The sequence below is a fragment of the Gracilinanus agilis genome, chromosome 1, assembly GCF_016433145.1.
Source record: "Gracilinanus agilis isolate LMUSP501 chromosome 1, AgileGrace, whole genome shotgun sequence".
In the NCBI taxonomy this organism is placed as follows: Eukaryota; Metazoa; Chordata; class Mammalia; order Didelphimorphia; family Didelphidae; genus Gracilinanus; species Gracilinanus agilis.
This window is the reverse complement of record NC_058130.1, coordinates 341546228-341567601: the sequence shown is the minus strand read 5'-3', so window position 1 is coordinate 341567601 and position 21374 is coordinate 341546228. Positions and strand designations below refer to the sequence as shown.

Here is a 21374-nt window from a genome sequence, read left to right as displayed (position 1 = left end):
AACCCACTTCCTTAAAATGCTATTTTTGGTTGATGTGTGAGTAGAAAAAAAGAAACTAGATTCAGCTGTGTGTGTAGGTGTGTTGCATGAACTTTGAAGTATTTTTTTCCAACAGATAGTTTAATTCTTTAAAAAAAATTTGTTTTATTTCAACTTAACAAATAGTAAGTAGAACAAACATTTGTGTGTGTCAGAACAGAAAAAGAAGGCTGCGTTATGCAGCCAAGCATCGGCAGTATAAATAGTTTGCCTCTTTCTCCAACCACACAAGCAATTCAACTTATTTTCAGAACTGTTCTGCTTGTTTGTGGATCCTATTGAGTTTCCTTCCATTCTCTTCTGTGTATTTAAAAGCATGCGTCAATGACTCTCTTTTCTTAATTTTCTTTCTGTTCTGGTAAGCCTAATACTATTTTCCCTACCTGTCCTATCCCCCCAGCTAACTCTTTCTCCTATGAAAAATATTTAGAATGTTTGTATTAAGTATTTATAGTTAAGTGAAATGGATCTCCACATTGGCCACATTTGAAAATGTGTCTCATTATGCATCTGGGGGGATCATCATCATTTTAGCTAATTTAACTCTAATGAAATAATTGAGGAAGCACTGCTGCACACCCAAGAGGGCTGAGATGCTGAATATTCTCACTTCTCCAAAAGGGGTCCCCCTGCTCTAGACCCAGGCATGGTGCACAAATGCTTTTGATGGAACAGGACTCAGTAGCTTAATTGATCACTGCTATTATAAGATATTAAGAAGCTGTTCCATCTAAATGTTAAGCAGTTTATGGGACTGCTTATTAGGCCTTTAACTTCTGTTCTGCATTGTCTTCCCAAAAGTCCATGTTTTCTTTCTGGCAAACTAGGCCAGGGGCTTGGGCTTCTCCTCTGATTTCTCCCATGAAGTTTCCATTTCCACAAGCCAGCTCTACTCATTGGACCTGGTCTTATCAAACTCACAAAGTTACTTCCAAGCCTGGATGTGTCCTCCTTGAGAATAATGTTTTGTCATCTACTTAGAAAAGGGAGAACAAAGCAGAAAAGAACCCCAGGGCTCAGGCACAAGCTCAGCTTGGGATAGCAATGTTCACCATGGGAGTAGGTGTAGAGGGGAAGGTGCACAATCCATTCTCCTTCCATCCCTCATAGGGAGTCAAGAAAGAATAAACTACTTGCTAAATGGGGAGTTGAAGCAAGAGAGTGAGCTATAAGCTGTGGCTGCCTCTTTTTTTTATATCAACATATACATTAGCTCCCCTGACTGAGCAGCCAATGAGGGGCTTGCTTTCCATGCTGACCTACCACATGGCTAGAAGCAGACAAAGTCATCATCTCTGCATGCCAAATGGCCGAACCAGAAAAAGGCCACTGACCAGAACCAGCAAGAGTAACTCTGAATGTATTCCATGAGATGGCTTCCATTGGACCAAGATTGAATGATTAATGAAAGTGTACACTTGAAAAAAATGACACTGAAAAGAAAACCGCATGAAAAAAAAATCACCACATTCAGGTAAGAAGTTGCTCTGGGAACCAAGAAAGGAAGCCTTTGTCAATTATTTTGATCTGATGGCTATGAGCTAAAAACTTTAGGTTGTGTAAACAGAGATATATCTTCCCACATCCAATAGTTGTATGCCTGCCACTGAGCATCAATTTTTCTGAAAATAGAGCAAAATTTTTCACTGACCTGTAATTTCAAAGATGACATTAATTTCCCATTGCTCTCCTATAGTTAGAGGTTATTAACACTTTTCATATGCCTTCTCTCATCCTCACAAGTCAAGATTCTTTAAAGAAACAAACTTATTCAAAACCCTCATTATCTGGAGGAATCTTGAATCCTTTTGTGAAGAAAAGAGTTCTTTTCTGATAGATTTAATAATCTTAGGACAGCTAGGTGGCACAGTAGATAAAGTGCCAGGTCTGGGGTCAGAAACACTCATCTTTCTGAGTTGAAATCTGGTCTCAGATATTTACTGGCTGCATGACCTTGGGCAAGTCACTTAAATCTGACTTGCCTCAGTTTCCTCATCTGTAAAGTGAGCTGGAAAAGGAAAAAGAAAATTGCTGTAGTGTCTTTGCCAAGAATACCATAAATGGAATTATGAAGAGTAAGACATTACTGAAACAACAAGAAGTAATAATATCATTATTTTTCTGTTTTGGATTCTAGAATATTAAGCTTTCTTAAAGGAGGGGAACAAGGTACCTCTTCTTTAAGAAACCTCTTAAATGAGGAAACTACATGGAATAATGGATAGAGTATTACATCTGAAGTCAGAAAAATATAGGTTCAAATACAGACTAGCTATATAACACTGGACAAGTCGCTTACATTCTGTTTGCTTCAGTTTCCCAATTTGTAAAATAGAGATAATAATAACACCTACTTTTTAGGGTTGTTGTGAGGACAAAATGAGATAATATTTGTAAAGCATTGCACGAACTTTAAAGTATTATAAAAATGCCAGCTAGTTTTATTGTTATTCTCACTCTTCCAGTAACTCACAACAGTCAGTTGGTCAATAAGCATTTATTTAGCTCCTACCTTTGTGCCAGGAACTGGGCTATGTGCTGGGGACACAAAGAAATGTAAAAGACAATCCATTAAAATATGGACATCATGGCATATAATTTAAAAAAAAAATAGTGCAGCTTACTTCTCCACTCTTAGGAAATGGAGGTTCAAAACATAATGCTTAGGAGACAGGTAGATGGCTCAGCAAATTGAGAACCAGATCTGGAGTCGAGGGGACCCGAGTTCACATCCGGCCTCAGACACATTCTAGTTGTGTGACCCTGGGAATGTCACTTAGCACCAATTCCCTATATCCCAGGTCTCTTACTACTCATCTACCTTAGAAATGAGATATAAGGTAAGGCTTTTAGGGGGGGAAAACCCAACAATATGCTTTTAATTCCCATCAGATAAGCTCAGCCAGCCAAGGCCAACTTTATAGGAAAGAGCCTTTTGACAACCAAGTGATATCTTCCATTATCTGCTTCAACTTATGCTAAATTGGGAAACAACTTTGCTCCAATCTATTAACTTATTTCTAAATACTGTTTATTTTAAACAGTCTATTTATTTCATATACATAACTGCTCAAGATGAGCAGAGGTTAATATTTTTTTTTCTCTCAGTATATAAGAAAGAAATATTTGTACCAACTTGGAATTTCAACCTGTGTTGTTCTGGTTCTAGGGCCATTGCTTTGTTTCTTCCTCTTCTTCTTCTTAATAGCCCAGGCTCTTAGCTCTTATACTTCTATCATTCATTCAGACTTTTAAAATATCTATTTTTTAAATATCATTTCTAATGAAAACCCAGGAAAAGAAACAAACTTTTCACTATGAACTTAATTGGATTGTTATTACTCCCAAACAGCTCCCAAACACATTTTAGAAGTTTATTAGTATAGGTTAAATGAAATTCCAAATAGTAAAAATGAACACAGTGACACATTACTTTCCAAACATAGATAATACACAGATACATCTGCTAATCCAGGCCAGCTTAATATTATATACAGAAAGAATAGAGCATAATACACACAGTAAAACCTCATTAATTTGGTAGGCTAGTGTCAAGTCACTATATTATGATATAAAATTTTGTAAAAACACATAGCTTGCTACTTTGAAATGTAGATCTGTGATCTTCCAAGGTGATCTTTAACTTCATCTCTGCTTAAATGAATTTGTCAGAAAGATTTGTTTGGAATATATTAAAGCAATTCCTTCAGCAGCTACCCTTTGATTGTTGTAATTCTTTTCTTGGTATACAAATTGTTACTTGTGCAGTATTCAACAGTTTGTTCTTTTAAAGAGGTCAAAATTTCACTGCCAAACTTGTTGAGAGTTTGGTGATCAAATCCCTTTCCTCCTCCACGGTCAATCCAAAGATACCTCAACTTAGTTTCCAAATTAATAAGGTCTAAATGAATGAGCCTCTTCAGTATATTACAAGTAAATGGTAGTGATATTTTTTTAAAGAAATGGTTTTGATAATTATTATTTGCCTTCACTTTAAAGGAAAATGTTTAGGTTTATCCAAACAATTTTCAAAAAGCCACATATGTACTATTAAAAGTGAGGGTTCATAAGTAACACAAGAATATAAGTGGAAAAGATTTAATCATTCTATACAGCATTACTATATGAAAGATAAAGGAATGGAAAACACACACAAAGTCCTCCAATTTCATAGCAATTCAATTCCATGAACTTTCTCTTATACTGTGTAACTAATCCAAAGTCTTTGACATTATTCAAAAAGAGCTGATTTTAGATAATTCCTTCAAGAAAACACTCACAAGTAAATGATGTCCAAATGAAGGCAGGTTGAAGGAATTATTTCTAAAAAGCATACCTCCAGGGTTTTGCTCTACTTTCATCTTAACATATAACCACAGAAAAAAGCAGGAGTGGTGAAGTCTCTTTCGCTGACTGCCTTTATATACATCTTACAAAAACATGAGTGAGTCACATCCTGCTGACTGTTTCAAAATGTGATAAAGGAATGTTTTTGTAGGAAAATGAAACCTGCATGGTAAAAACTATAAAGGAGCTGCCCTCTTCAAGCCCTTATGGCACTTGGTCTGCAAATGTGGACATGCCATTCAGAAGGAAGCCTCCTGGGACCCTGTGTCCTTGTTTAGACATTTGGTCCTAATAAAGGAGATAATAAACAGTGTAGGAGGGGTCCTGCCTTTTGTTTCAGTGCTGATGAGCAGCAGTGCATTTGGCATCTTCCAACAGGAGGGCTTCTGATTTTTCACATCTGAGAAACCTTGTTCACTACTTCACCTTTTCTATTACAATGTTGATTCAGGATGCTAAGGACCATTCTCATTGCCATTTAATAGTTACCCATAAGCCCAGAGGAATTTTTCTTTTTTTGGGTTCGGATGGGTGATGTGGAATGTCTGTCTACCACTTGTAGTCTTAGAGACTTGCCTAGGGCACTGAAAAGTTAAATAACTTATTCTAGTCATCCAGATAGTATATGTCAGAGGCAGGATTTGATCCCCGTACTTGCTATTTGGTCCAAATCAGGCCCTCTATCCACTACAACAGCCTACCTCTCTAAGTGCAAATTTACAATTTGAAATTTATAATTGTACAATACCTCTCTATCGCCCTATGAACACCATGTATACTTTCATGATGGGTCTGTTTGTGACTTCTTTATTTTGTGATCAGCTGAGATACTTGCTTACAAACAAAGTTTTTGATTTGTTGATGGCCAAAACCAGTCTTTACAACAGAGTTGCCAAAAAGATGGTCTTTTCATCATTTCAGTAATTTTTAAGATTTCACATTTTAGTTTTCTCCTCAAAATTTGAGGTCCAGATTCTGTTTTTACATTTTAAATATCTATTTGTCCCATAAAATTAAAATATTGCCTACCATTGTTTGAAAAGCTCCAACTGAAAAGACTTTCACAGATGATGCTCATCCATGAAAACTGCACGAGCCTCTGCTATCTCTCTAAAGCTGTTATTATTAAAGAAATGGCTGCATTGTCAGTTGGTCACTCTGAGTTGATCAAGACTACATATCCAAAACACCTTATCTAGACCAACTCACATACAGAATTTTCAGCCACAGAAGTTATTTTTTATATAATATAGTCATAGAATTTTAGAGTTGGAAGGGATGTTGGCATGTCATTTGGTCCAAATCAAGAAAGAAAAGGAAAAATGTATCTATTGTATAGAGCACTGCAAATGTGCCAAAGAGACAGCTTCTTTGTACCATTCAACTTTGCTTGCAAATACTCTCCTTCAATCACACCATCATTAATGCCTATGTTATCTTTAGCGAAAAAACTTTTATCAAACATCTATGCTCAGTGTCTATAGTTAATAAGGTTGCATTACAAGTCACCTGCTCTTTTAGTTAGTGAGATTAATATTTTTTGACAGGTGCTAAATAGAATTTCAAATCTGCTAGTTGATTATTATAATTATTTTTTAAACCCCTTACCTTCTGTCATAGAATCAATACTGTGTAGTGGTTCTAAGGCAGAAGAGCGGTAAGAGCTAGGCAATGGGGGTCAAGTGACTTGTTCAGGGTCACACAGCTAGGAAGTGTCTGAGGCCAGATTTGAACCTAGGACCTCCCATCTCTAGGCTTGGCTCTCAATTCACTGAGCTACCCAGCTGTCCCCCGATTATTTTTTTAAAAATACAACTTTAAAATACAAACACGTGCTAAGTAAGCAACTTTTTGTATATGCTGTTACTCATGTTAGTGGAGCAAGTATCCATTTTACTAGCCCTGGTCATCAGTTGGCCACTGCTATTGAAACTGCTTGGATCAGAGCTTTCTCTGCAGCATAAGAGATTGCGGAGATATCTCTGGCAATCAGAAGAAGCATAGTAATAAATCAAGGGGTCAATGCAACAGCTTATGCTGCTGATGCACACGCAGAGAAGATAGATAAAGTAGATTTTCTCTGTTGCGGTACTATAAATTAGTGATGAGTAATGGGTGATCAGAAAGACATTTGTGGGTCCAAAGCAAATGATAAAAATACAGAACACAGCTGCAGACAAAAGTAAGGCCCGGGTCTTCTTGCTTGGGTTGGCAATTGAAGAAGAGCTAAGACACCGGATGATGGACACGTAACAGACGGTAGAAATGATTAATGGTACAAAAAAGAAAAGCGAAGAGAAGGCTAGGAAGTAATGAACAAAATACCCCTCAAGCAGATCTTGGTTTAAGACATCATGACAGGTGGTTATATTTAGCCAGGGGATCTCTTTAGTTTGTTCTTTGATGACAAGAGGGATGATACCCCCGATGGCGACGGCCCAGATGGCCAGACAGATGAACGAAGCGCGGCCCAGTGTGCGCCAGGAGAGAGACTGGATCGGATAGACTACAGCCAGGAAGCGATCCACGCTTATGGCTGTCATCAGCATGATCGAAGCGTACATGTTACAGTAGAAAGCCGCAGTGACGAAGCGACACATTCCAGACCCAAATGCCCAATCGCTTCCAGAAAAGTAGTACGTTATCTTAAAGGGCAGCACGCTTGCAAACAGGACATCTGCGGCAGCCAGGTGTAGCATGTATACCACGGCTGGCTTCTTGATCTTCATCTTCACAAGGAACACGATGATGGCGATGATATTTAGAGGCAGACTTAGGATAAATACTACAGTATAAACTGAAGGAACAAAGAGAGTCAACCAGGAGCCAGTCAGATATCTGGAAGCATCTTCAGACAGATGTTGTGGCTGTTGCTTCCGAAAAGGATATGTCTTATTGATGGAGGCTGGCTGGTTTTCAGGAACGATTTCTTGATCCTCTTCTCCAGATGGAAGTAGTTCAAAGTCGTCAGGAAGACGCCTGAAAATAAAGGTCCTTGGGCCCATGGTAGCATTCTGTTCCACAGAGACTGAAGATAAGGAAGGAAAAGACAAGATATTAGAGATTAGAGGAGAAAGTATGAAAGCATTCATTTTTGTTTATATCTGATATATCATTAAGAAAGGTTGAGTATAAGTCCTAATTACTTAAGAGGCAACATAATATGATACTGGGTGAATTTAATATAAATTGTACCCCTCTTTCCTTTTACAAGTCCTGTGTTGTAAATGCCTGGGAGAGTTCAGACCAGACGATGATATAAGGAAAAAGATTTAAACTGGCCCCCAAAGCTCTAGTGACATAGATAATAACACTGCCTCACATTTATAAAGTACTCTTTTTTTTTTTAAAGACCCTTATTTTTTGTCCTAGTAACAATTCCAATACAGAAGAGCAAGGGTTAGGTAAACAAGGCTAAGTAAGACTTGTCAGGGGTTACGTAATTAGAAAGTGTCTGAGAACAGATTTGAACCCAGTTCAAGCTTGGTGCTCTATCCAGTTTGCCACTTAACTGTCCCAAAGTACTCTTTTTTTTCCCCCTAAACCCTTACCTTCCATCTTGGAGTCAATACTGTGTATTGGCTCCAAGGCAGAAGAATGGTAAGGGCTAGGCAATGGGGGTCAAGTGACTTGCCCAGGGTCACATAGCTGGTAAGTATGAGGCCAGATTTGAACCTAGGATCTCCTGTCTCCAGGCCTGGCTCTCAATCCACTGAGCTACCCAGCTGCCCCCACAAAAGTACTCTTAACATTTTTTTCCCTCCTTCCTTCAAAGACTTTCACAAATGATCTCATTTAAAATCGTTTGAACCTCAATTTCTAACCTATGAAATTAGGTGGTTGGCAATTAACTCTAAGATCCATACCAGAATCAATATTCTATGATTCTGCTATGCTCAAAACTACTTTGTGAAATAGGTAACTAGTTTCATTGCCATCATGGATGCAATTATTATCTCCATGCTAGTGATTCCCAGATCTGCCATTCAGTCGTGACCTCCAGTTTCACATCTCCAATTGCCTATTAGATATCTTGAACAGGCTGCCCCATAGACATCTTAAACTCAACATGTCTAAAACCAAACTCATGATCTTTCCTTCTCTACTGACCCCTACACCTTCTTTCTGATTTTCCTGCATCAGAATCCAACTATTCATGAAGACTAATAATCAAGATGCCATTATCAAGTCCTACTCTTGTTTACCTTTCCCCCCCCATAGCCAATCCCTTGCCAATTCTTATTGTTTCTACTTTAACAACATCTCTTATATATACCCCAGTATCTGACACGGCCATAACTCTGGTCCAGGTCCTAATCACCTCTTACCTGGGCTATTGAAATAGCCTCCTAGTTGGTCTTTTCCCATTCTAGTGCTTTCTTCACTAAGCTATTAAACCTGAAGCGTGGGACTGACCACATTAACTCCTTATTCAATAAACTCCAATGTCTTCTTTTCACCTTCAGGATCAAATATATAATCCTCTAGTGTCCTTGTCCTTTCTAACTGTCTTTACACATTACTTGCCTTTACACATTCTGCAATCCAACAAAACTTGTCTCCTTGCTGTTCTTCACAAGATACTCTGACCATTTATTTTCACTCACTTTCCCCCTTGTTTAAAGGAATGACCTCCCTCCTCATCTCCATCTTCTGCCCTCTCAAGTTTCCTTCAAGACTTAGCTGTCTCATCTTCTATAGGAAATCTTTCTTGATCCCCCTTAATATCTGTGAGGGTAGCTATGTGGCAGAGTGGATAGAGAGTCAGGAAGACCTGAGTTAAAATCCAGCTGCAGATACTTACTTAGCTATGTGACCCTGGGCAAGTCACTTACCCCTGTTTGCCTCAATTTCTTCATCTGTAAAATCGGCTGGAGAAGGAAATGGTAAATTGCTCTAGTATCTTTGCCAAGCAAACTCCAAATGTGGTTCCAAAGAGATAAATACTACTGAAATGACTGAACAAGAACAACTTAATATCTGTGCCTTCCCTCTCTTGATCATCTCCAATTCATCCTGTGTATACTTTCTTTGTACATAGTTGGTTGCATGCTGTCTCCTCCATTAGACTAAGGGCTCTGTAACAGCAGGGACTATCTCTTACTTTAATTTGTCTATCCAGGACTTAGTACAGTATCTGGTACACAGGAGATTCTTTTTTTTTTTTTTTTAAACTCTTACCTTTCATCATAGAATCAATACTGTGTATTGGTTCTAAGGCAAAAGAGTGGTAAATGACTAGGCAATGGGGGTTAAGTGACTTGCCCAGGGTCACACAGCTAGGAAGTATCTGAGGTCAGATTTGAACCCAGGACCTCCCATCTCTGTGCCTGGCTCTCAATCCACTGAGATACCCAACAGCTCCCAACATAGGAGATTCTTAATAAATGCATGTTGATGTCTAGCCTAGATTGAATTGCTTGTCAACTCCAGGAAGGGTAAGAGAAGAAGGGAAGGAGACAACACGAATCACACAAATTTGTAAAACTTATGTGTAAATTTGTTATTAAATTAAAATAAAGAGAAACCTTAAAAAATGTATGTTGATTGACTGACTTGTGAACTTGGATGGGAAAAATATTAATCTTCATTTTCACAAACCTCTAAATGAAAAGTACCATTTTCTTCCATTAAGAGATAAAAACATTTCTGAGATAAAAACAACTCAGAAAGCCCATATATCTCTAAAGTTAGAGATTTAGTTATGAAGAGTCAAGTATAAGTCAGATGTACCAAATGGCAATTTAGGGCTCTTTCAATGATTGAAGTATACTAGATTATCTGTTCTGAAATATTTTCTCCTCATATTGTGCTTTCTTTGTCTATTTGGCATGAAATTTGAGATGCCTTCTTATTGAACTTGAGGGGGTAAGTTCTAAAACACAGCCCCTATAATATGCCTCTAATATGCCTGCCACAGTCTCTTCCAGAATCACCTCAAAGGCATCTCCATTCTCCTTTCTCAGCAGCCCATGTGGTCATCATGGACAGCTGCAAGATCACAGAAGTGCAGGGCTGGCAGGGATCTTAGAGATCATCTAGGCCAGGGTTTCTTATCTTTTTTTTTTCTTTTTTTTAAACCCTTACCTTCTGTCTTGGAGTCAATACTGTGTATTGGCTCAAAGGCAGAAGAGTGTTAAGGGTAGGCAATGGGGGTCAAGTGACTTGCCCAGGGTCACACAGCTGGGAAGTGTCTGAGGCCAGATTTGAACCCAGGACCTCCCGTCTCTAGGCCTGGCTTTCAATCCACTGAGCTACCCAGCTGCCCCCTTTCTTATCTCTTTTTGTGTCATGAAGCCCTTTGGAGATCTGGTAAACCTTATGGGCCATGACAGATTGTTGTCTGTATTTTTAATGAAGAAAATGGTACTTTTCACTTAGACGTTTGTGAAAATGAAGATTAATATTTTTCCCATCCAAGTTCACAAATCTCTCGAAATCAACGAACGTACCTCTTCCATTTACTCCCATTAAGAATTATCGATTAGAGAACTAAAAACTGAAGGGATGCCCATCAATTGGGAATGGCTTAACATGTTGTGGCATATAATTGTGATGCAATACTACTGCACTGTAAGAAATAGTGAGCAGGGGGCAGCTGGGTAGCTCAGTGGATTGACAGCCAGGCCTAGAGACAGGAGGTCCTAGGTTCAAACCCGGCCTCAGCCACTTCCCAGCTGTGTGACCCTGGGCAAGTCACTTGACCCCCATTGCCCACCCTTACCAATCTTCCACCTATAAGTCAATACACAGAAGTTAAGGGTTTAAAATAAAAAAAAAAAAGAAAAAAAAAGAAATAGTGAGCAGTCTAATTTTGGAAAAATGTGGAAAGACCAACATGAAGTGAACAGTGAAACAAGCAGAACCAAGAGAATGTTATATATAGCAACAGAAATAGTGTTTGAAGTATGACATATATGCTCACCTCCTGAGAAAGAACTGGTAAAACACAAACAAGCAAGACATAGTTTTAGATATACATACATACATACATATATATATATATATGTATATATATATATTTTTTTTTTTTTGTCAAATGATATCTTCTCTAATGGGAGAGAGGGAGTTATTTAGGTATTTTCATGTGACAAACAAATAAATTAACTTAAAAAAATGAACTTCTGATTAAGGGCAGCTAGGTAGCTAAGTGGATAGGGCTCCAGAGAGGTCTTGGATTCAATCTGGTCTCAAAACACTTCCTAGCTGTGTGACCCTGGGCAAGTCACCTAACCCCCATTCCCTAGCCATTACTACTCTTCTGCCTTGGAACCAATACTTAGTATTGATTCTTAGACAGAAAGTAAGGGTTTTAAAACAAAAAAATTAAGAACTGATTGGAGATCTGGGGTGAAAGAATGAGAGGGATGTGGAATGACCGAGGCTGTAAACCTGGGTAGCTGGAATGATGATGGGTATCCTCAACAGAAACAGAAAAACTCAAAATATAAATTACTTTTGGGGAGAGGAGATAACTTCAGTTTGGGGCATGTTAAAAGCTATGAGGCTTATTTGATATCTGGCCAGAGCTCAGGAGATAGACTAGGGAGTTGATTATATAGATCCAAGAGAGCTGATATGCCACTAGGCCCCCCAAACTAAATTAAAGTAGGTCATTTCATTCTCAGGTACAAATGACTGTTCAGAAGTGAGAAGTCTGTGGTAAGTTTGTCTGGGGAGAGAGAAAACTGTTTCTCTGATTTGTTGTCTGTCTTGAAGATGAGGTAAGAGAAATGATATCTTTGATTTTTCTCCTTTTACACACTCTCATACTTTCCACTTTTTGACTCAACTTTTTGTACACTACCAGTTGTGAAGCTCTATCTTTACTTCATGCCCCTGATATCTGTTTACAAGTCATCCTGCTGCCTGGACCAGAGACCCAGCCCTGCAGGACTTAATCCTTATCTCCTATACTCTTCCCTTAGGGATCCAGTCAGTGATTGCATCAAGCACCCCCTATATCTAGGACTGACCTCCAGTTATACTACTCTCCCTAAACATCTCCTTGACAATTACCATGCTGTTGTTGCTGCCATTCAGTCATTTTGGTCATGTCCAACTCTTCATGACCCCATTTGGGGTTTTCATGGCAATGATACTAGAGTGGTTTTCCATCTCCTTCTCCTGTTCATTTTACAGAAGAAAAACTGGGGTAAATAGGCTAAGTGACTTGCCCATAGTCACAGGCTGGATTTGAACTCATGAAGATGACTTTTCCTGATTTCAAGCCCAGCGCTTGATCCACTGTGCCACCTAGATCCTCCCTTTTATACTTCTGAAACTACAGTCAAATCAACTAAGTCACTGCTCCTGGGAAGGATATATGAATATACTCCCCTATAGCTCTACTCTCCTTCCCTATAATTTTCTAAACCACAACCCTGGCCACTACTTCCCTAGATGTGTTATCTTCTCTCCGTATTAGAATGAGGGTAGGCACTGTCTTCGCTTTTTTGTATTTTTATCCCCTATGCTTAGCAAGGTGCCTGGCACAAAGTAGCACTGACTAAATGCTTTAATTTATTAACAAATTAATTTATTAATTCATTCATATTGAATATTTCTCTTTCATCATCCATAAATATTTTTTCAAAGTGTTATGAGGCATATATATATTAGTTTGATATTATTTTGTTATTATTATATTGATTTATTAAGTATTTATCAAGCATGTCAGAAACAGTGAAAATTGTGAATTAACTTTTAGCTTCATAGCAGCAAAACTAAAACTAAACTTCCATGCCTTTAAAAAAGCCATTCACTCCATTTTGACTTGTACCTTCTAGACTTCCTCTTCCCTCTGACCATGTTTATGGTTTATGAGGGCTCACATCATGTTCTGTTGCCCTAAAGTCTAAGATTACTGAGGGGGGCAGGATGAGTCTGTATCAGCAGGATGAATGAAAGCTGGAACTTTAATTCCATGATGATACAACAAAATAAAAATGACTCACTTGGGTAGACACTAGAGTGTAATAAGACACAAGACATCAAATTTGTCTTTCCGTTATGTCTGGGATCCTGGCCAAACTAACAGCTTTTGGAAGAGCCATATGTAATCACATGCATACACCAACACCCACGTAACAGTATACTCACATGCACTAATCCATACACTGTTTAAGAAAAAAAAAATTCAAAACAGCTCAATAATTGTAATTAAGCTTCCTGGACACTATTGCCAGATCTAGAAAACTGCTGTCACCAACTTTTATTCTACATTTAGTACTTTGTCAATAGCCAGTACAAATATTTTATTTTCAAAGACATTTTCTACAAGAATTTATTCTTAAAGAAGACTTCTCTGGGCCAGGTTTCCTTGAAGTTGGAGCATTTACAACAGAAACATAATACCATTAAAACAATTTGCTATTTATATATAACTATTCTCTAGTTTCTAAGAAGGATTCAAAATCTCTTGATTAAATATTTGCCCAAGATGTTCCCTTTCCTCGTGGCTGAGGGCTCAATATAAAGATCAGCAAGTCATATATAAAGGCAGTTAGGGGAGAACAAGTCAATACAAGCTATACAAGGCTTCACAAACCAGCCCAAGGCCTTTAAGTCTAAAGGTTAAGTTACAGTTCAGTATCTCTCTTTGTACATACCTAATTAAGAGGGCCATTCTAAGTTATTTTAAACGTCAAGTAGGAAAAAAAAGAGTTGCTAAAAGTTTTCTTTATTATCGATACTTTTCTTGTCAAGCTATTTCCTTTTTTTTTAACTGGAAAAATTTTTTTATTAGAGTTTTATGCAGGAGAATATCTTATGCATTAAATAAATCTTGCCCGTAGTTTTTTTTGTTTTTTTTTTTTTTGCCTGTTGTCAAGCTATTTCTTAACAGCAAGAATTCTAAATCCCAAAACAAGTTCTCAAAATTCTGGCTAGAATTTCAACTGCACTTCTGAAAAGTATTATTTAATTCGTTTTGTAAGAGATTATGAAACCCATTTCTTGAGAGAGAGGGAGTGTGTGAGAGTGTGTGAGAGTGTGTGTGTGTGTGTGTGAATAGTGGGGTAGGCAACAATCTTTCTGACTTAGATGGTATCTTGCCTAGAAGCTGAGGGGTAAGCTGGATGATCTTTCAAGTTCCCATTTTTAAATTTATGACTCATTGGCTTCCCACAAGGAATCATTCTCAATTCTGGTACAGTGTGATTCTTTTCTTTTGGACTTAAACTCTGTGGATCAACACACAAGCAGAAGCTTCAGTTTCTGGTCAGGTCACTTTCCAGTAAAGGAGAACTAGTTAATTTTGTTCAACACTTTTCTATAGTTAAAACTTCTATCTAGCTATCAAGAGGGGAAAAAAAGATGAAGAAATAAAGGACCATAAAATTACTATACCGCAAAGAGATCAAAGAAAGAGGGTAAGGACATAATTGTATAAAAATGCTTATAGAAACTCTTTTGATGGTAGCCAAGAAAAGGTAACTAAGGGGCATGTCCTCCTATGGGGGAACAGTTAAACCAATTATGATATATGAAAATAATTGAATATTATTGTGTCATAAGAAATGACAAAATGATCAGTTTTAACGGAAATTGGGAAGACCTCTATGGACTAATGGTGAGTAAAGTGAGCAAGAACTAGAAAAATTTATACAATCAAAAGATTAAGGAGAAAAGCAACTTGGAAACTTAGAACTCCGATCACTACAATGATAAACCAGGAGTCCAGAAGGTTAAAGAGAAAACGCCATTCGCCTTTTTCCAGAGTAGTGATTAAAATGCATAGAAAGACATACATTTTCAGGCATGTCCAAAGTGGAACTAAGTATTTTAAGATGAAGTTTTCATTTTTGTGTTTTGTTGTTACTGTTCAATTGCAGTAGGGAAATAGTGAAAAGATTAGATTATAAATGTATATAAAAATAAATAAGTAATTAATTTAATTTTCCAAATTATAAAAGAAAGTTGAAGAAGATGAAGAAAATAATAGACAGAAACATTTTTTCAAATTATCAAAAGGAAAATTGGAGATATATATCAAGTTAAGTCACATAGGCCGAACTCAGAAAAAGCCTCATCTACTTGTCACTAGAAACTAAGTACTAAGTATGAAGTGTGAGCCTTAAGTTGGTCACATACACTTTTGAAGAGACAGGAGCTTTTTATGAAGAACCACAGAAATCTGTAGGCTTCTTCCAACCCCTGAACACAAGATCATGTTGTTCTTAATCTTTTAAGTGTGTAATTATTAACTTTAATAATTGCAATTGCATTTGTGATATAGATAATTAGTAAAAAGCCTTTAACCCCAATTGATGCAAAGTCAAAGATTTTGCAACAGGGAGTTTTCTAAAGAAGAAATAAAAACTATAGATAACTATATGAGAAAAAATGTTCCAAATCACTAATAATGAAGGAAATGCAAATTAAAGTAGCTTTAAACATATATTTCATGTCCATCAGATTGGCAAAATTGACAAAAATGGAAAGTGACCAATCCTTTTAAGGTTTTTTTTTTGAGACTAGAAGCTTGTGGTTTCAATTCTGAAATAAATCAATGGAATTATTTCTCAGACCTTGCTGTCATGCTAATGAAAATGCCCATCTCTTACATGATACTCATTCAGTCATGTGACTAGGTAAATTTATTACCCAAGTTGGAGAATTACGTAATTTTTTCTTCAAGAACAATGGAGGAAATTATGATCTTGGGCACATACCAATAAGTAACCCAACCCTTAGACAGGCGAAATGGACAAAAAGAAAGGAGAAAAAGAAGTTAGCAGGACAAAACAAAGGAAATGAAAGTTATAAAAAATTTAAAGCCAATGTAGTGTTGCGTCCCTCCCATTAAGGTGAACTTCTTTAGGGCAAGGGACCATTTTTTTTTCTTTCTTTGTATCTCTAGTGCTTAATACTCTGTCTAGCACATGATGGGCAAGCTTACTAAATGGCTTGTTCTTTGAATCAGAAGGCCTAAATTTGATCTTGACTCTGACTCTTCCTAGTTGTTGTGACAGAGTCATTTTCTCTGTCTCATTTTCCTCATTTTAAAAATGTTGTTAATAATATTTTCACTGGTTTCTTCAAAGCTTGTTATGAGCAAAAGTTGTGAGCAAAAAATATGTTCACCTTAACAATTATTCTTTACAATAACATTAATTTTTATAATAAAGAAGTTAGAAATCAGGGAAATAATGTCCTAGCACACCTTCTAAACTATAGATGTAGATATATGGATAATTATTGAAGAAAATCTTCAAAAGTTTGTGGTGGCCAGAATAATTCCTTATTTTGCATTTGATGTAGTGATGTACTTAAGCTTCCTTCAGTTGGTTCTCAAATGACAAACACAGTTTCCCCGGTTGTTTTTGTCCCACTAACTTCATTTTGCTGTTTTTCTTTTGTTAATAACAACCCACGTTCCTTTTTTATTTAATTAAAGTCCTTTCTCATTGTTGTATCATGGTCTTGAAGTTACTGACCCTGGGTTCTTAATATGACAGTACTATATCATTTACTTTATCAGTACAGCACAAGGCTTTATGATTTCTGATAATCTCAAGAGGATTAAAGTATGGGCCTGTGCTTGAGGCAGCTGGTAGTAAAGTACATGTAACACTGGACCTGGTATCAAGAAAGCATGAGTTCAAATCTGATCTTATGTACAAAATAGCTACTATGTATTGGAGTTGGGACTCATGGTACTCATTAGAAAACATAATGTTGCTTTGATACAATAATATGTACTGACAAGCTCAATGGATCATGGCTCTGGAGATGGAAGGATCTCAGAGGTCATCTAGTCCATCCTTCCTATGCATGAGGAAATTCAGACCTAGGAGGGTTAAGTGTTTTGGGCAAGGTGATACATAAAAGCAGAAGAAACTGGATATGAACCTATGTCCTCTGACTCCAGAGTTGGCGAACTTTTTCACAAGGTCATCTTCTCGATCCTGCAGGATCATGTAGTACTTAATCTCTTAAAAGCATAATTGTTGGGGGATCCAGGTTAAGATGGCAGCAGAGTAAAAAGCAGCTCTTAACCTCTCCTGACCAAAACACACAAGACTCCTCAAGGGGACATAAAAACAAGTCCAGACGAACGGAGGAACCCCACAACAGGGTGCAACATGGAAGGTATGTGGAATCGGGACATTTCCATGCTATAAAGGGGTGAAACAGCTCTCACTAAATTGCGGGCTGAGCAACCCCCCCAACCCCCACCCCTACCACACACACCACCTATAGCGCCGAAGCCAGTTAAAAAGAAATAGAGCAAGTTTGGGGCACCCATTGAGTCATTGGCAGCTCCAGGGCCTGTTCCTGAGAGCAGCAAGATTTGGGACCCCAAAAAGCCAAAGAACGCATGCGAACTCTGAGCGCGGGAGCAGCGGAGGCGTTGGAGGAGGCAGACACAGCCACGAGCTAAAGCTCTGAAACCCTGAGTGGGGAACCAGCGTAGACGGGTATACGACTGTGGAAGCAGCGCCCTGAGACTTGTAAAGGAACCTCCAGCAGAGGATCAAGCAAGGGGGTCCACCAGGGAGCTTGACCTTGGAAAAAACTAGAACTCAGACCTCAGGAGCCAAAAGACCGCGGACAGACCCCAAGCGCGAGGATAAAGCTGAGAAGCTGCTAGGCTAACGATGGCTACCCAGTCTCAGGAAGTTCAGAAGAGAAAGATTAACAACAAGAAAAAGAAGTCTTTAACACTCGACAACTTTTACACAGAGAAAATCCAGACAACCAAGCAAACAGAGGAGGAGAACAAACAAGCATCCGGACCCTCCTCAAATAAGGAAAACTCCTCACAAGCTATGGAAGAGTTCAAAACTGAGATTCTGAGGAAGATGGAAGAGATCTGGCAAGAAAATAACAGTTTAAAAGGTAGAATCTTGCAATTGGAAAGTGAGGCTCAGAAATCAAATGAACTGATAAGCAAATTGAACCAGATTGAAAAAGAAAACCAAAAGATCATAGCTGAAAACCAGTCCCTATAGGCTAGAATTGAGCAATTAGAAGCTAATGATCTCTCAAGACAACAAGAACAAATAAAACAAAGTCAAAAGACCGAAAAAATAGAAGGAAATATGAAATATCTCAATGAGAGAGTGACAGACCAAGAAAACTGGCCTAGAAGAGACAATTTGAGAATAATTGGTCTTCCAGAAAAACCAGAAATTAATAGAAACCTGGACTCCATACTAAAAGAAATAATTCAGCAAAATTGCCCTGAAGTCCTACAACAAGAGGGCAATATAGACATTGAAAGGGTTCATAGAACACCCACTACATTCGACCCAGATAAGAAAATGGTCAGAAATATAATTGCCAAATTCCAGAGCTTTCAAGCAAAAGAAAAAATCTTACAAGAAGCCAGAAAGAGACAATTCAAATATCAAGGAACACCAATCAGGATCACACAGGATCTGGCAGCCTCCACGCTAAAAGACCGTAAGGCCTGGAATACAATATTCAGAAAGGCAAGAGAGCTGGGCCTGCAACCATGGATCACCTACCCATCAAAATTGACTATATATTTCCAGGGGAAAGTATGGGCATTCAACAAAATTGAAGAATTCCAAGTATTTGCACAGAAAAGACCAGCTCTAAATGGAAAGTTTGATATCCAACCACAAAAATCGAGAGAAACACGAAAAGGTAAATAAGAAACAGAGGGGAAAGAAAGAAAACTTATAATTTTTTAATTTGCCTTTTTAAGGGCCTCAGTAAGATCTAATTATCTGTATTCCTATGTAGAGAAATGTTATGTATAATTCTCTGTAGTGAACTCTATTCACTATTATAGTATTCACTATTATAGTAATCAGAAGAATAATTCACAGGGTGAGGGTGGAACACTAAATAATCTAAGATGACATGGGGGATGGGAAAGAGGGGGTGAATAGCAGGGGACACCAAGAGAAACTTGAGTGAATAAGAAAAATAGGATATTATAGTACACACAAAGAGGGCATGGGAGGGAAAGGGGACAAATACTATTATAAGAAGGAGAGGAAGAGAGCATGAAGAGGTAATAGTCAAACCTTACTCTCAGTGTAATCAACCCGGAGAGGGAAGAGTAGCTATACTATCCATTGGGACATAAAACTCCTATCTAACCCTTCTGAGAAAGTCAGAAGGGATAAATCAAGGGAAACAGGGGAGTGGGGAGGTCAAAAAAAGGGAGAAGGGGGAGGGAATTCATAAGGCCTTTAAAAACAAAAAGAGGGGGAAAAATAAGGGAGGGGGTAGAAAGGGAAGTTAGTCAAGGGAGGGGATAAGGGATAGGGTCTTAATAGCAAACCACCGGTTTTAAAGGAAATAGTTTAAGGAGAAGGGGTAGGAATAAGGGAGGAAACGAAAATGTCAGCAAATGCACAACTGATGCTTATAACTCTGAATGTGAATGGGATGAACTCTCCCAAAAAACGGAAGCAAATAGCAGAGTGGATTAGAAACCAAAATCCTACCATATGTTGTCTACAAGAAACACATATGAGATGGGTGGACATATAAAAGTTTAAGGTTCAGGGCTTGAGCAAAATATTCTGGGCATCAAATGAGAAAAAGAAGGCAGGAGTGGCTATTATGATTTCTGACAAAGCCAAAGTAAAAATAGATATGATTAAAAAAGACAGGGAAGGTCATTACATCCTGATTAAATGCAGTATAAACAATGAGGAAATAACAGTGCTCAATATATATGCACCAAGGGGGCAACTGGGTGGCTCAGTGGATTGAGAGTCAGGCCTAGAGACAGGAGGTCTCTAGAAGGTCCTAGGTTCAAATCCAGCCTCAGACACTTCCCAGCTGTGTGACCCTGGGCAAGTCACTTGACCCCCATTGCCCACCCTTACCACTCTTCCACCAAGGAGCCAATACACAGAAGTTAAGGGTTTAAAAAAAAAATATATATATATATATATATATATATGTAGAATTGTTACGTGGAAAATTGTTGTTAAAGGATGGAATGGAAAAAATATTGGTTTTTAAAATTTTGTAATTCTTTAAGTTTTTGTTTTTATTGTCAAAAAAATGGAGGCCTAACTTGGGTGGGATGGTAAGTGCTTTTTAGCAGGAGTGCCAGATTTAAAATGCATTGACAACACTTATACTTCTATAGCAGAATGGACATAACAGAGTTTACCCCCTAATTAACAAGCACAATTAATTAACATAAGAAAATAACATTTGTCCAGGATATACTGTAGTTTAACTGTCAATCACCCTCAGACCGGTGTCCCAGGATCTCTCTCTCTTTTTTTTTTAAACCCTCACCTGTCTGAGAATCATTACTGAATATTGGTTCCAAGACAGAAGAGTGATTTGGACTAGGGTTTGGGGGTTAAGTGACTTGTCCAGTGTCCTACAGCTAGGAAGTATCTGAGGCCAGATTTGAACCCAGGAATTTACATCTGTAAGCCTAGTTTTCTATCCCCTGAGCCACCTAGCTGCCCCCAGGATCTTTTTTGTTAGTATTTTCTTTACTCCTTTCTCCCTCCAAATAGATTCCCCCCTCAAAAAAAGGGATGGGGGAAAGGAAGGAAAAGAGGGAAGAATGGATGAGAAGGAAGGAAGGAAGAAGGAGAAAGAAACAAAGAAGGAAAGACACAAAGAAAATACTTTTCACTTGTCCTCAGAGCATTAAATCTTTCTAGCTATAGAAATTTTCTGCTCTCTGTGTAAAAGTATATACAGATCAGGCTTAAGGTTATCAAAAATAACTTTAATCAACTCAGAACTTGGAAATGTTTTACTTTATTTGATTTACTTTTGAAACTCGTTGGGATACCCCAAGTAGTATGTGCATCTTATACTAATATTTATTTTTGGCTTATTTGTATTGAATATTTGCAGTATAATGAAGCCACAGAAGAATTGGGCAAGGCAAAGGACTAGCAGTTCTGGCCCCTCTAGTAGGTGGAGGAAGGACCGGACAGCATTTAGTGTTCTCTCCTTCTGCCTTAGTGTCTTTTGAACACCCCCAGGCACAAGGGGCACAGTCTAACAAAGCTGTAGTGTGG

The 21374-nt window shown here is 38.0% G+C and overlaps 1 protein-coding gene across 1 annotated transcript in view; it reads right to left on the bottom strand.

Moving 5' to 3' along the window:
* Positions 1-6210: 6210 nt before the first annotated feature.
* Positions 6211-21374, bottom strand: part of F2R (coagulation factor II thrombin receptor) — a 28392-nt gene continuing 13228 nt past the window's right edge. The window contains exons 4-5 of the mRNA XM_044680874.1: positions 13489-13505; positions 6211-7414 (exon numbers count right to left, since the gene is read on the bottom strand). Coding sequence (XP_044536809.1) covers positions 6222-7414; positions 13489-13505 — 1210 coding nt within the window. The 3' untranslated portion in view covers positions 6211-6221. The remainder of the gene's footprint in view (positions 7415-13488; positions 13506-21374) is intronic.